Source organism: Chelmon rostratus, chromosome 5, assembly GCF_017976325.1.
Source record: "Chelmon rostratus isolate fCheRos1 chromosome 5, fCheRos1.pri, whole genome shotgun sequence".
Classification (NCBI taxonomy): domain Eukaryota; kingdom Metazoa; phylum Chordata; class Actinopteri; order Chaetodontiformes; family Chaetodontidae; genus Chelmon; species Chelmon rostratus.
This window is the reverse complement of record NC_055662.1, coordinates 25,885,578-25,897,272: the sequence shown is the minus strand read 5'-3', so window position 1 is coordinate 25,897,272 and position 11,695 is coordinate 25,885,578. Positions and strand designations below refer to the sequence as shown.

At 39.5% G+C, this 11,695-nt stretch overlaps 3 protein-coding genes across 5 annotated transcripts; 1 reads left to right on the top strand and 2 right to left on the bottom strand.

The window, feature by feature from the left end:
* Positions 1-353: 353 nt before the first annotated feature.
* Positions 354-4,454, bottom strand: nfu1 (NFU1 iron-sulfur cluster scaffold homolog (S. cerevisiae)). Of its 2 annotated transcripts, XM_041936864.1 has the most exons (9): positions 4,359-4,422; positions 2,864-2,941; positions 2,476-2,576; positions 2,254-2,389; positions 1,572-1,638; positions 1,358-1,475; positions 1,193-1,256; positions 923-1,097; positions 354-698 (listed from the first exon to the last, which is right to left on the bottom strand). In XM_041936864.1, the coding sequence occupies exons 1-9, from the start codon at positions 4,415-4,417 to the stop codon at positions 660-662; spliced, it is 837 nt and encodes a 278-aa protein (XP_041792798.1). In that variant the 5' UTR covers positions 4,418-4,422; the 3' UTR covers positions 354-659. The 2 variants fall into 2 exon arrangements, with proteins under 2 accessions (XP_041792798.1, XP_041792799.1); XM_041936865.1 differs by lacking the exon at positions 2,864-2,941 and having other exon boundaries at positions 4,359-4,454.
* A 13-nt stretch (positions 4,455-4,467) lies between these two features.
* c5h9orf78 (chromosome 5 C9orf78 homolog) lies at positions 4,468-7,386 on the top strand. The gene is made up of 9 exons (XM_041936863.1): positions 4,468-4,660; positions 4,848-4,907; positions 5,027-5,078; positions 5,185-5,255; positions 5,394-5,471; positions 5,851-6,048; positions 6,198-6,334; positions 6,427-6,531; positions 6,748-7,386. The coding sequence occupies exons 1-9, from the start codon at positions 4,584-4,586 to the stop codon at positions 6,843-6,845; spliced, it is 876 nt and encodes a 291-aa protein (XP_041792797.1). The 5' UTR covers positions 4,468-4,583; the 3' UTR covers positions 6,846-7,386.
* Positions 7,387-8,326: 940 nt separating this feature from the next.
* Positions 8,327-11,494, bottom strand: med22 (mediator complex subunit 22). 2 transcript variants are annotated; one of them, XM_041936868.1, is made up of 4 exons: positions 11,413-11,491; positions 11,039-11,194; positions 10,719-10,799; positions 8,327-10,100 (listed from the first exon to the last, which is right to left on the bottom strand). In XM_041936868.1, the coding sequence occupies exons 2-4, from the start codon at positions 11,159-11,161 to the stop codon at positions 9,882-9,884; spliced, it is 423 nt and encodes a 140-aa protein (XP_041792802.1). In that variant the 5' UTR covers positions 11,162-11,194; positions 11,413-11,491; the 3' UTR covers positions 8,327-9,881. The 2 variants fall into 2 exon arrangements, with proteins under 2 accessions (XP_041792802.1, XP_041792801.1); XM_041936867.1 differs by having other exon boundaries at positions 8,329-10,100; positions 11,406-11,494.
* Between the last annotated feature and the right edge of the window lie 201 nt (positions 11,495-11,695).

The window sequence follows — 11,695 nt, the reverse complement described above, 5'->3', positions numbered from 1 at the left end:
ATCAGAATATAAATGCCTCTTCATGTCAAACTCACAGATTAGAGTACGTGATCTTAGTTACAGCCCAACTTCAAGTACATCTCTAAAATTTTTTAAGTAGCGTGAAAAAGAGAGTATTCAATTTGTACTGCTGGGAAACAGAACAGCTTTCCTCATTTAAGTATATTATTATGGAAAATGACAAATAATCTTTTTAAAAAGTTTTTCAAAAAGTGAGTGATATCTAGCAACTGTAATCTTATATGCTTACACTGGAAGAGGCTTGGAACAAAGGACGATTGTGTAATATTAATAAATTATTCACTGCACATAAGCAACATACTGTCATATTAGGAGCCACAGTAGTCTTAAAATATTTCAATAAACTTTATTTATATACATATAGTATACATATTTTAGCCATAAAAGCTGTTTTGACAGGAGACTGACTCAGAAATGGTGTAACAACATGAAAGAATAAATACAGAAAAATTCAGCTCTGCATACCTATACCTACAAAAATCAATCATAATAACATCTGAATGAATGAATGAATGATGATGATGATGATGAGTTGTCTCACACAGCTATGCTATACACCACCTCACTTTATTGCAACTATGGCTTGCATTATGTGGCCGGGGGGAGCGAGGAATGTGAAAATGTGGTTTCAGTGTAGTTCAAACTTGAGCGGCCTCCTCCTCCTCCTCGTCCTTCACCTGTGGAAAAAAACATACGCTCAGTCAACATTTTCAAGTCATGATAACTGTTCATCAAGGTGCATAGTTATCAATTACACATCAATTACTGTTCCAGCCCTTACTATCACCTAAAACATTACACCAACAAAATGAAAAATAGTGAATAAGAGGTCAGAAAGAAGACGCATGCATTACTGTAGCTAAATTCAACAGCGCATGTACAATGTTCCTCTGGAACAAACCTGCTCCACTGATTCAACTTCAGGAACGTAAAACTGCAGCATGTTTTGGATTCCACTCTTCAAAGTAATAATGGAACTGGGACAACTGGTGCAGGAGCCCTGCAGCTTCAGTTTAACGATGCCATCCTCAAACCCCCGATACAGAACATCCCCTCCATCCTCCTGTACTGTTGGCCTGGGGGAGGAGGACATCAATGAGTGCAGAAAAAGGACAAAAAGACATGGTGATAAGGAACAGCTGCTGATACTGGAGAGTGTCTTGGCAGCTACCTTATTCGAGTATCCAGCAGTTCTTTGATCATAGCAACTACTTCATCATCATCATCTGATGGTGCTGAAAAGACAAGTGGAGATTCCTTGGCATTCACATACATCTTGCCCTACCAGTTGCTTTTATTTCAGTGTTTGCCCAACACAGCTGTCTGCAATCCTTACCTGTATCCTCACTAGGTTTGCTGTTTTCATTGACAACAGGAAGTCCAGAAGTGAAAAAGTCCATAATGGCAGCAAACACATCAGGCTTGATAACTTTCCATTCCATATTTGCATCAGACTAAATGGTGAGAGAAAGGAAAAAAGTTACTCCAAGCAAGGACATTACAATGTGCCACACTAGAAGGTATACATAACTTAGACTTGGTGGTTTTACCTTTGATATGGTGATGAAGTCTGGGCCCAGGAACACACCCTTGACACCATCAATCCTGAACAGCTGTCTAAAGACAACACAAAACATTAGTGAAGTTTTGTTATCTCTAAAGTTAATTTGACACTTGTTGGTTGTCAAATATTTAAAAAACTATGCCATAGAAACCAAACCAATAACTGATATTATGCTTAAAAAGGAAAGAAAATTCAACATATCTGTGCACAGGTGTACTACATACTGTACATATCATACTTCTAATCTCATATCTATTGCAACACATACAGGATTTAATTTAGAACTGTTTACACTGAAAGATTTAAAGCTCATTCAGATTTAAAGCTCAGACAATCAACTACAGTAACAGAGTGAAATCATGCACTGGAGGACACACTTTGTTTCACACATTTATAAGAACTGTATTGGACAGATAGAGGAGCAGTGTGCTCTCCTTTAAGGACACTGGCTGCAGACTCAATGACAACATGAGGAACACACTTAACAAGAACTGAAACTTATTTTGTGAGTACTGACATTGCTTTGGTTCTCATGCCACTCGTATGGGTGACTCATGGGTGACTTTCCAAACTAATAAGATAACAAATAATAATAAAGGCTGCATTTCAGCTGTAAAAGTGATTTATCACTCTTCATTCAGTAACCTTGAATTTAAGAAGCCATATACCTGGCTAAGGGAGAGCAGTGCGCGTCACGAGGGTTGGCAAAATTCATTGTTCCTGATTCAAGTACTGTGCGTCCGGGCAGAAACTTCATGCTGTTTGGGTTTGGTGTGTCCTGCGTCTGCACAAACATAGTCCTTCCTGGACAGAGACAAAACACAAAGAGCCAGAATGTCACATCAGTCATTATATAGTGAAAGACACAAGGATACACAAGGTATACAAACCAGGGACAACCCAATGAGGGCTTTGTGGCCATCTGTGAGACACTCCTGTGTTATGTGAAGGCCAGTGTAATCCAGCGCTCTGATATCCACTGCCTGCAAGACTGAAACAACACATAAGAGACTGAAAAGGTTACATGGTTTGGATATTATTGTAATATAATTACTGTGCACATCACTTTAATGTTGCAGCTGGTAGAGATGCAGCTTTAATTTAATTACTTTCTATACAGATGGGGAGCTTGTGAATATACCCCTGGGGATCAATTAAAGCCGGGGTAAGTCATTCTTGACAAAGACTGTTGATATAGTCATCTCACCTTCTTCAAAATACAATTAGCATATCAGATTTACCATCCCTCTCCCCCTTCCCCTTGAGCACGAACGGCACCTGTTGCTGATTGGTTGGAATAGTGTTATGTGGCTCAGTCTGTGGCACTTTGTTTGTTTCCTATTTACAGAAACAGGCCTGTGTTAACAAAAAACAAAAACAAAACACAGAGTGGAAAGAAATCAGACTGTGAGAAGATATTTGCTGACTTTCAAAATCAGCAAATGTCTAAAATCTTTCTCCAGAATGACTTACCCCACTTTTAAGTCTGAACCTATAATAATGTATCTTGATTTATTTTGTATTATCAATGTGAATCTGCAAAGTTATTCGTCACAAAGGTTGTCATATAAATGTAGTAGAGCAAGAAGTACAATATTTTCCTCTAAATTGTAGTGGAGCAGCTGTATAAAATAGCAGATAATGGAAATATTCAAGTAAAGTACAAGTATCTCATAATTGTATTTAAGTCCAGTGATTAAGTAAATGTACTTAGTTACTTTCCACCACTAGTCACAACAGCAAAAATCACAGTATTAACAATGACATGCTGCTAAAAAAATCTCAATATTCAGTTCTTATGCAAGCCTGTTTCATTCTCTCCCGCTTGTGGATGTGGCAGTAACAGATTCAGAACGGAACCAGCTGAGTAAGACTAATAGACTAAAGCCCCTTTGTGCACAACACATAATTCCTATGCAGCATAAGTATTACAGATTGTTACATGGGGCACTGATTAAAGAAGCCTTGCAAATGACTCATGCAGCACATTATTATATAGTACTCATTTGTCAAAACAAAAGTTTTACAACAAAAAAATTAAATCAGATATCTACATTTATATCTTAATATAAATTAGTTACACATAAACCCATAAACTTTTGCAAAATTCAGTGCCTTCACTGTCAACTGTTATCAGAAATAATTAGTTGACTAAAGTCCATCTGTGTGTAATTGAGGTGTGGCTAATTATTGTAGGTTAAATATACCTGTATCTAAAAGTTCCTAGCAGGTCAATTTCCTGTCAAAAACTACTAAATGAAATAGAAGCAAGCTCCAAACAAACCCAACATAAAATCACAGAGACACTAAATATCACTCGAGTATGGTGAAGTGCAGTCATACCAAAGTAATATTAAATCCATTGAGAAAAGGCAACTGTTCAAATCACTGGAAAGAAATTTGACAGCATGAAGCATTGCAATGTCTAGATGCGCACATTGACTCAAGCCTGTAGTTAACTGCTGGCAATATACTTTGTGTACTTCGGTTAAATTTGTGAAGAAATGCTTATAGTACGACATTAAAGAGCCATGTTTGTGTCAAAAAAAGCTTTAATAACTGACTATGATCTGAAGAGTCAAAACAGTAAAACACACATCCCATCACACTGCTCTAATCAGTCTGCGTCACCATGCAACTTAGCTAGCTAGCCGCTAATAGTTAACGTCAGTATTAGATTATTATTATAAGAGGTTGGTCCATTCATACAAGTATTAAAATGGAAAAGTGAGAGGACATCGCACTATCTCAGTTGACAAACAGGTAAACTTACGGACGCGAAAGTCTTGCTGAAATACCAAACAACCTGCCGACCTGTCTGTAAGTTGCCATGTTTACTGTGGTTACCTAAAGAGAACGGAAGTGCCCAGAGCAATTTGCGGAAGTGACATAGTATTATTGTACGTTTGCTAAAATCGTCCCCTTACAGCGAGCGATCTGCCGTAGTCGAGCATTTTTTTCTAAAAGCTTTTGGAATTAACATTACTCTGTGTTGAAAATGCCGAGTGGTAAAAACTTTAGGAGGAGAAGGGACTCGTCAGATGTAGAGGAGGAAGAGACAACTGAAGAACTCAGGTAAAGTACTTTATTGAAGCTGTGCAACATGAACATTAACGTTGTGTTAGCTAACGTAGCCAACTGCTAGCTACCTGAAAGTTAAAAACGATAACTGCCCATTTGTTAACGAACTGCGTGTCTTTGGTCTTTGTTGTATTTTTAGCTAATGTCGTTTATGATTTATGTGTATTTCTTGCTTGTTTAGATCAAAAGTAGAAGAGGCTAAAGAGCTGCAGAGTTTGCGGAAACGACAGACCGGAGTCAGGTAACGTGAATATACTGTGATGCTGTTTGTCCAACAGTGAACACGTTTCAGAAAGTCTCCCAAAGAATGAACGAAACACATGAGATTTAAAATGATGCTCAGATTTCCCTTATGTTTAGTGTGACCGCCCTGTTGGTAGGAGAGAAACTCCCGCCAGAGGCTGAAATTGATGTAAGTGACATTTTATAATTGTAATTAATTTGGATTAACCAGAAGGTGTGTGTTTAACTTTCCTCTTTGTTTTATGTTAGTCATTAAAATAAACATTTTCTTACAGAATGACCCTTTTAAACTGAAGACTGGAGGGGTTGTTGACATGAAGAAAGTCAAAGACAGGAATAGGGACATGTAAGTAAATCTGTAACTGCTTTAATTATTTTGACAGTGTTATTAGAATACTGTGTATGTATTAGTTCAAAATGCAAAATATGTGTCATCACATATGAAACTGATTTGACCCAAAGATGACCTCTGTTCCACATGCAGGACAGAAGACGAGACAGACCTCAACCTGGGCACATCCTTTTCTGCTGAAACGAACAGAAGAGACGAGGATGCCGACATGTACGTCTTCTTCTTCCATTTGTGACACACACACACTCTCTTTGGCATTCAGAATGGGCTAACTTAAGTCTAGTGTGCACTCACTGGTCAGATTTCAGTAAAGTGAATGTGATCGTCATCTCAGTCCCCAACTGCAACAGCATTTATCTACATGATAAACAGTAGTATTCAACACCTGTGGAGGGCCAAAGTGCTTGGTTTGTATCGGCCGTTTAAGTTTAAGAGATGAGTGAATTTCCTGAAGTAGTTTTGTAGCACATCTAAAATTCCATAAAATACAAGATTGTAATCGTTGGCACAATTGTTGATTCTTGCATACAATTATACTTCATAGAAACATTTTAAAATATTGTTTTTTTTCATGAATCTGTCCTCACAGGATGAAATATATTGAGACAGAGCTGAAAAAGAAGAAGGGTTTGGTGGAAGCCGAGGAACAGAAAGTTAAGGTGAAGAACGCTGAGGACCACCTGTATGAGCTGCCTGAGAACATCCGAGTCAATTCTGCCAAGAAGACAGAGGAGATGTTATCCAATCAGATGCTGAGTGGGATTCCTGAAGTTGATCTTGGCATTGAGTATGTATAGAAGATCCTTAAAATGATCCTGTAGAGTCGTTTTTTTTAGAATCTCCAAGAGTTGCCTTTCTCTGCGTTGATGCATGGCAGTGACGAGCTGACAGAAAGGATCCAACTCTGATTGCTGTTTTCTGTGATTCCTTTCCCAGCGCAAAGATAAAGAACATTATCTTCACAGAGGAGGCGAAAGCCAAGCTTCTGGCAGAACAGAGGAACAAGAAAAAGGACCATGGCACATCATTTGTACCCACCAACATCGCTGTCAACTACGTCCAACACAACCGCTGTGAGTTCTGTCAGTCTGTAATCAAACAGTGAGAGGACACCAGAGGGCACTGAGGTGAAAGGTTGGTTAAATGTGTAAATGTCTTTTCTCAGTCTATCATGAGGATGTGAATGCACCACAGAGGCACCACAGACACAGAGAAGAGCCCAAAGCAAGACCGCTACGTGTGGGAGACACAGAGAAACCAGGTCCAGAGGGTAAGAGACTGCACAGCCATGCACTGTTCCTCATAGTACAGCAGCTCAGCACTAGACTGCAGAGTAATGTTGTCATCAGGTTAAGCACACTGAAACCAAGGAGCGTGTAAAATTGTACTTGTATAAACTCTGGCGTTAGTGCATTTGCTTTGGAATATTTATAAAAATAGTTTAATAGTTGCTTACTGCTCTTCTTTTTTACTTCTTGTGTCACAGCGTCGTCACCACCAAACTACCGCAAACGTCCAAACAATGAAAAGGCCACAGATGACTACCATTACGAGAAGTTCAAGAAGATGAATCGGCGATATTGAGGAGCTGGATGTTTTCTTTTTAAGGATGAATTACTCAACTTGAAGTCCATCTTTACAAAGATTGAAGCCTCCAGATTAGCAGACTGGTTTTCTCAAATAACTGTTAGTCAGAGGACTTACAAGCCAGTGCAGTGCTTTATAAAGGTTGTAAATATCTCCCCCGGTTATGTGTATATAGTACATTTGCTTTGTGATGTATTATGTTAAAGGAGAATTCCACATCACTGAGGAAATGTGGCGGTTCAGGGTCGTCTGATGACCAGGGAATCAGACGAGCCAGAATCCGTGAGAGATGTGCTTCTTAGTTAACTGTTCAATCTTGACCCTTAGTTGGAGAATTTAGTTTTTAGGGCTTTCAAAAAAAAAACTATTTCATTAAAAACATAAAACAACAAGATTTGAGTTGTTCTTTAATGTGACCAGTGCTTATAGGAGTATAAAAAAAGGCAGAAATAAAACGTTACAAAAAAAAACAAACAAACATACTAAATAAATGTAAGAATATACACACATATTCAATACTTAAGCCAAGTCCAACATAAGAATATCAAATGTGTTTACTGGTATTTAAATACAGCAAAGGCTCATGAAAAGTCCAGAAAGTTGTCAGATTTTTTTTTATCACTGCAGTATTGTATGTACAGTACATACACCAGTGTATGCAAATGATCAAATTCATTTTGGAAAAGTCATTGAAATTGACGGGATTGCTACATTTGATGTGTTTTGGAGGACATTTTTCTTCTGATTCTAATGATCTTTTCATGTACTTCTTGTTTGCTCATTTTACTCTTTTTCCTGTTAGACCTGTTTACACAAAAGAAATCCTCAAAGCCAAAGTTTTAGTCCATAACACAGTGGCAGACATAATCAGACACGAGTTCGCAATAGCCTCATTTCCACTGCAGGGTAGGGCTCGACTTGCTTTTGGTACCAGGTACTTCTTTCCATTTTGTTACCCCCTGGATTTAGACAGGACTCTATGCTGATCGTCGTAGCAACGCTGCATCAAACCATCTTCTTTAACGTGACACGAACACAGGAGGAAGCAGAATGTCCCGCGTCGTACAAGTGACGATTCTCTCTGACCAATCGGTGGTCCGATCAAAGCACCGGGTACAATCCACAACAAGAAGGGTTCCAGGTGAGTCGAGCCATACCGCGCCATGGAATGAGGCAAATGTCTAATGGAAACTAAATAAGCCAAACCACTTAAGTCAAACTAAGCACAATTGTTCCAATTAGTGTCCACGGTTCTCCTCATGGTTTCTCTATAGAGGAGGTCCCATGTCCGTTGAGGTGGTGCTGGGGGTTTGTCTCCTGTGAAGGAGGTCCCTCCACGTCCTCTCGGTCACCCTGGGTAGAGCTGCAGCTGCTGCCCGGGGAGGCCCAGCTGTCTCGTCGGCGGTAGGCCTCACACAGGGGCAGATCAGTGCTCTCCCACTGACTGTAGCTTTGTGGAGCGGAAACCAGTAGGAGGCAAAGAATCAGCGCAGCACAGAAAGAGAGGAGCAGACAAGAGCGGCAGGTCAGAACAAGCACATTCATACACACAGAGGAGCACATGAGGGCACACATACGATAGAAGCATGGAGGTTATGCAGAAGCACCGGAAACTGGATCAATGCATAAAACAGCTGCTTATGGCTAGATGCAGCAGTCAGAGACTTAGACTTATCACCTGTTCATCTCAAGTTCGGCAAAAAGGTGCAATTAGTTGCTGATGGAGGAGAAAGCAGAGCGAGTGCAGTGAGGAAGGAAGGCCCACACCCAGCATGCTCCACACAGGGCTTAGAGACACTTTAATGCTTTCTCACAGAAAACAAGACAAACTACTGCAGTGTTTTGTCTCTACTTTATTTCTTAATCATCCTGGGTCTACTGGAACAGCTGCCACAAACCGGTACACATGTACAACCACACCACGTGTGATGGCGTGCATGGTTACAGCTTGAGTCACTTATGGTCTAAAGGACGGAATCAATTAAAAATATTTAATTACTTTGACAGAAAATCTGTTTAAGAAACTCTCAGTAGCTTCAAATTTGACCTCAAATAAATAAACAGTCATGTCTAATTTTTACAGCCTATAGCAAACATTCATCCACAGTTCACCCTTAAAATCTACCATTTATGTCATCAGCATTACATTTATGATTTAAATATTATATATAAATAAACTTACACGAATGGCACATTTCTAAAATTTATATTGAGATATAATTTTATTTATGGGTAATTCTTCTAAAGGGAGTTCATTTTCTCTATAAAGCTTTGTGTTGCAATACCCAGAAGTCTTTTCACAACCATCTAACAGTTCATCCATAGATAAAATAGCATCTTCTTCTAATTCATGGATTTTAATGAACTGGTCATTAAAATATTTAAGTTAGCAAAGACCACACTGCTGACATTCCACTAAACCATCTCTCCCATGTGCCTGACAATATTTGTTAAAACCTTTCTCAAGCCGATTGGCTGCTGCAGACCAGGAAACTGAGAGTCTAACCACCATTTAGAAATAAACCTGGTAGAAAATCAACACCTATGCTTTCTGCTCTTAATTTTAACTTGTATTCTTGTCAATGCCAGAAAAGCCTGCGGGCTTTTATACGGCATCAGTAAACTGCATCAAATGCCCAAAATACATGCTGAACTCTCATAGTTCAAGAGCTGCATACATTTACACTGCAGATATTCAGTTGTACACCCCTTTAATGCTGAGGCCCTCTCCACTTTGACCAATTATGACACATGTCATTGAGCAGAAAAAAGTCAAGGCACTTACTAACCAGTAACAGTGTAAAGTCACTTAGTGAGATGAGCTCCATCACAACGACCCTCAGCAATGCTTTGTGTTGATGAATGGTGCCGTTTTGATATGACGATGAGATAAATTCAACCCAAAAGGTGTCACGCTTAGACGCCGGCAGAAATAAACGCTTCCATGGGCTCAGCAGTGAATGGTAAAGTGAGACAGTACATGGTGCTGGGAATGGGGCGACAGAGGGGCGGTGGGATGGGGCAAGTATGAGCCTACTTGTACCTGGAGGAGTAATATTCTTCCTCTAGCTCATACAGGTCGATGGCGATCTCGTCACGGAGCGAGGTGAGCTTCTTGTCACACTCCTCCTGCAGCGAGCGCAGCTGCTGGTTCTGCAGGCTGATGGCGTCGTTCACGGAGGGAAAGTCGTTCAGAATCAGGAACTGCTTCAGATCGGACACCAGCTTCATCAGGGACTCCCCAGCTCGCACCTGATACAACAACACAGGAGAGTGGAAATGGGATTAGAAATTAATTATAACTCAAAGAAGCCTAAAAATCTAGAAAAAGCCTCAGCAACAGAGCTGTGATGCACTTCACTTAATCTTCACCTTATCTTAACTCCTAACAGTTGGACAGAATCTGTCTAAATTTGGGGGCCATTTGTATAAACAATGCACATCTACAATATTTACATTAAAAAAAATCATGTTCAAGTTTATTGTCATTCATCTGTATACACAGTACACAGCTGAACGAGATGTTGTTACTCACAGGTCCAAGGTGCTACTCGGCAAATAAGAGTAAGAATAAAAAAAAATTAAGAAAATAAGAATAGAAATATAGAAGAAATTGTGTAAGTTGCAAAACTGTAACAAATAGAAAAGAAATGCTGTGTTTACATGCCCGGATCTGAACCAATATGAAAATGGTGAACAATTAAGTTAAGATACAGTTAAAAAAAAAACTTCATGAAGACGCAATACAGTAGAATCAGTGTATGCCTACACTTTTAATTATATTTACTTAAAGTACTGTGTTGATGTTAAGATCCGGTCAAAATGATAAATTAAGCTCCTTTTGAAACAGATGTAACTGTTTCTACTCACAATGTTGGCTGCTCTGACGTGCATCTCATAGTGGTCCTGCTCTGCTTGCGTTGCTCGGGAAACCTGTGTCTCATCCTCGATCTGGAGGAAGAAACCAGTGTGAGAATATTCCATATTTCTCATGTGTTTGGAAGGAAAAGGGACAAATTGTTAGCTGAAAGGACAGGAAACGAGAGTGATGCTGATGACTAGTAAAAACATTTTTAACATTTACCTACTTTCTTTTAGAAGTAATAAACAGAGCACATGCAAAGGAGTAGAGAAAGTGGTAAAATAACAGACAAACGGGGCAACACGGCACTGTAACGTCATCTTTGTACCTTCGCTGTTTTGACAATTTCTGTGAAGTTGTCCAGGATGGACCTGATGTCGTCCTTCAGTCTCTTGTTGTAGTTCTGCAGCAGAGTCTCTTTGCTCTGAGGGAGCACTCTCTGAGTAGCCATCGTGCTCAGAAAAGGCAACACAGCGTACGATGCCTGTTCACATGAACACAAAAACCCAAGTTTAGAATAGTGAGAATCAGCGGAGACAAAAACGCAGACGTTCACGAGCGAGTAGCTAGCTAGCATGAAAAGGCGCGTGCTTCCAAAACAGAAACGGATGAAAAAACGTGAGTTACGTGTTTTTCATACCTTTATAACTGCATTAATATATTTTAATACAAGTTCTGCGTTGGCAATTACTTACTTCTTACCGCATACTTTGTAAACAATGTCGTTATTGTATTAAGCAACAACCACTCATGAAGCCTCTACATCAGCTCCGCCTCTTCTTCTTCTTCGTGATGTGTAAGGGCGGCGAACATCCGGTTTGTCTGTGTACTGCCGCCCTCTAGCGAATAATTACAGAGGTCACACCGCAAAACGCAAGTGTCGCTCTCGAAAAAGAAAAAGATGAGTTTTATCTCTACAGTACTTATATGCGTGGCATAAAGATACGGAAATTTACATTTATTTTATTATCCAATGAATCTATGC

Excerpts from the sequence above, each read along its gene's own strand:
- nfu1 (XM_041936864.1), bottom strand. The coding sequence starts at position 4,417 with ATGGCAACTTACAGACAGGTCGGCAGGTTGTTTGGTATTTCAGCAAGA. Across the intron at positions 2,577-2,863 it reads TTCCAACCAATCAGCAACAG|TCTTGCAGGCAGTGGATATC; the intron begins GTGCCGTTCGTG and ends GTGTTGTTTCAG. Across the intron at positions 1,098-1,192 it reads CTGCTGGATACTCGAATAAG|GCCAACAGTACAGGAGGATG; the intron begins GTAGCTGCCAAG and ends CTCCTCCCCCAG.
- c5h9orf78 (XM_041936863.1), top strand. The coding sequence starts at position 4,584 with ATGCCGAGTGGTAAAAACTTTAGGAGGAGAAGGGACTCGTCAGATGTA. Across the intron at positions 4,661-4,847 it reads GAGACAACTGAAGAACTCAG|ATCAAAAGTAGAAGAGGCTA; the intron begins GTAAAGTACTTT and ends TTGCTTGTTTAG. Across the intron at positions 6,532-6,747 it reads AGAGAAACCAGGTCCAGAGG|CGTCGTCACCACCAAACTAC; the intron begins GTAAGAGACTGC and ends CTTGTGTCACAG.
- med22 (XM_041936867.1), bottom strand. The coding sequence starts at position 11,161 with ATGGCTACTCAGAGAGTGCTCCCTCAGAGCAAAGAGACTCTGCTGCAG. Across the intron at positions 10,800-11,038 it reads AAATTGTCAAAACAGCGAAG|ATCGAGGATGAGACACAGGT; the intron begins GTACAAAGATGA and ends TTCTTCCTCCAG. Across the intron at positions 10,101-10,718 it reads ACGTCAGAGCAGCCAACATT|GTGCGAGCTGGGGAGTCCCT; the intron begins GTGAGTAGAAAC and ends TTGTTGTATCAG.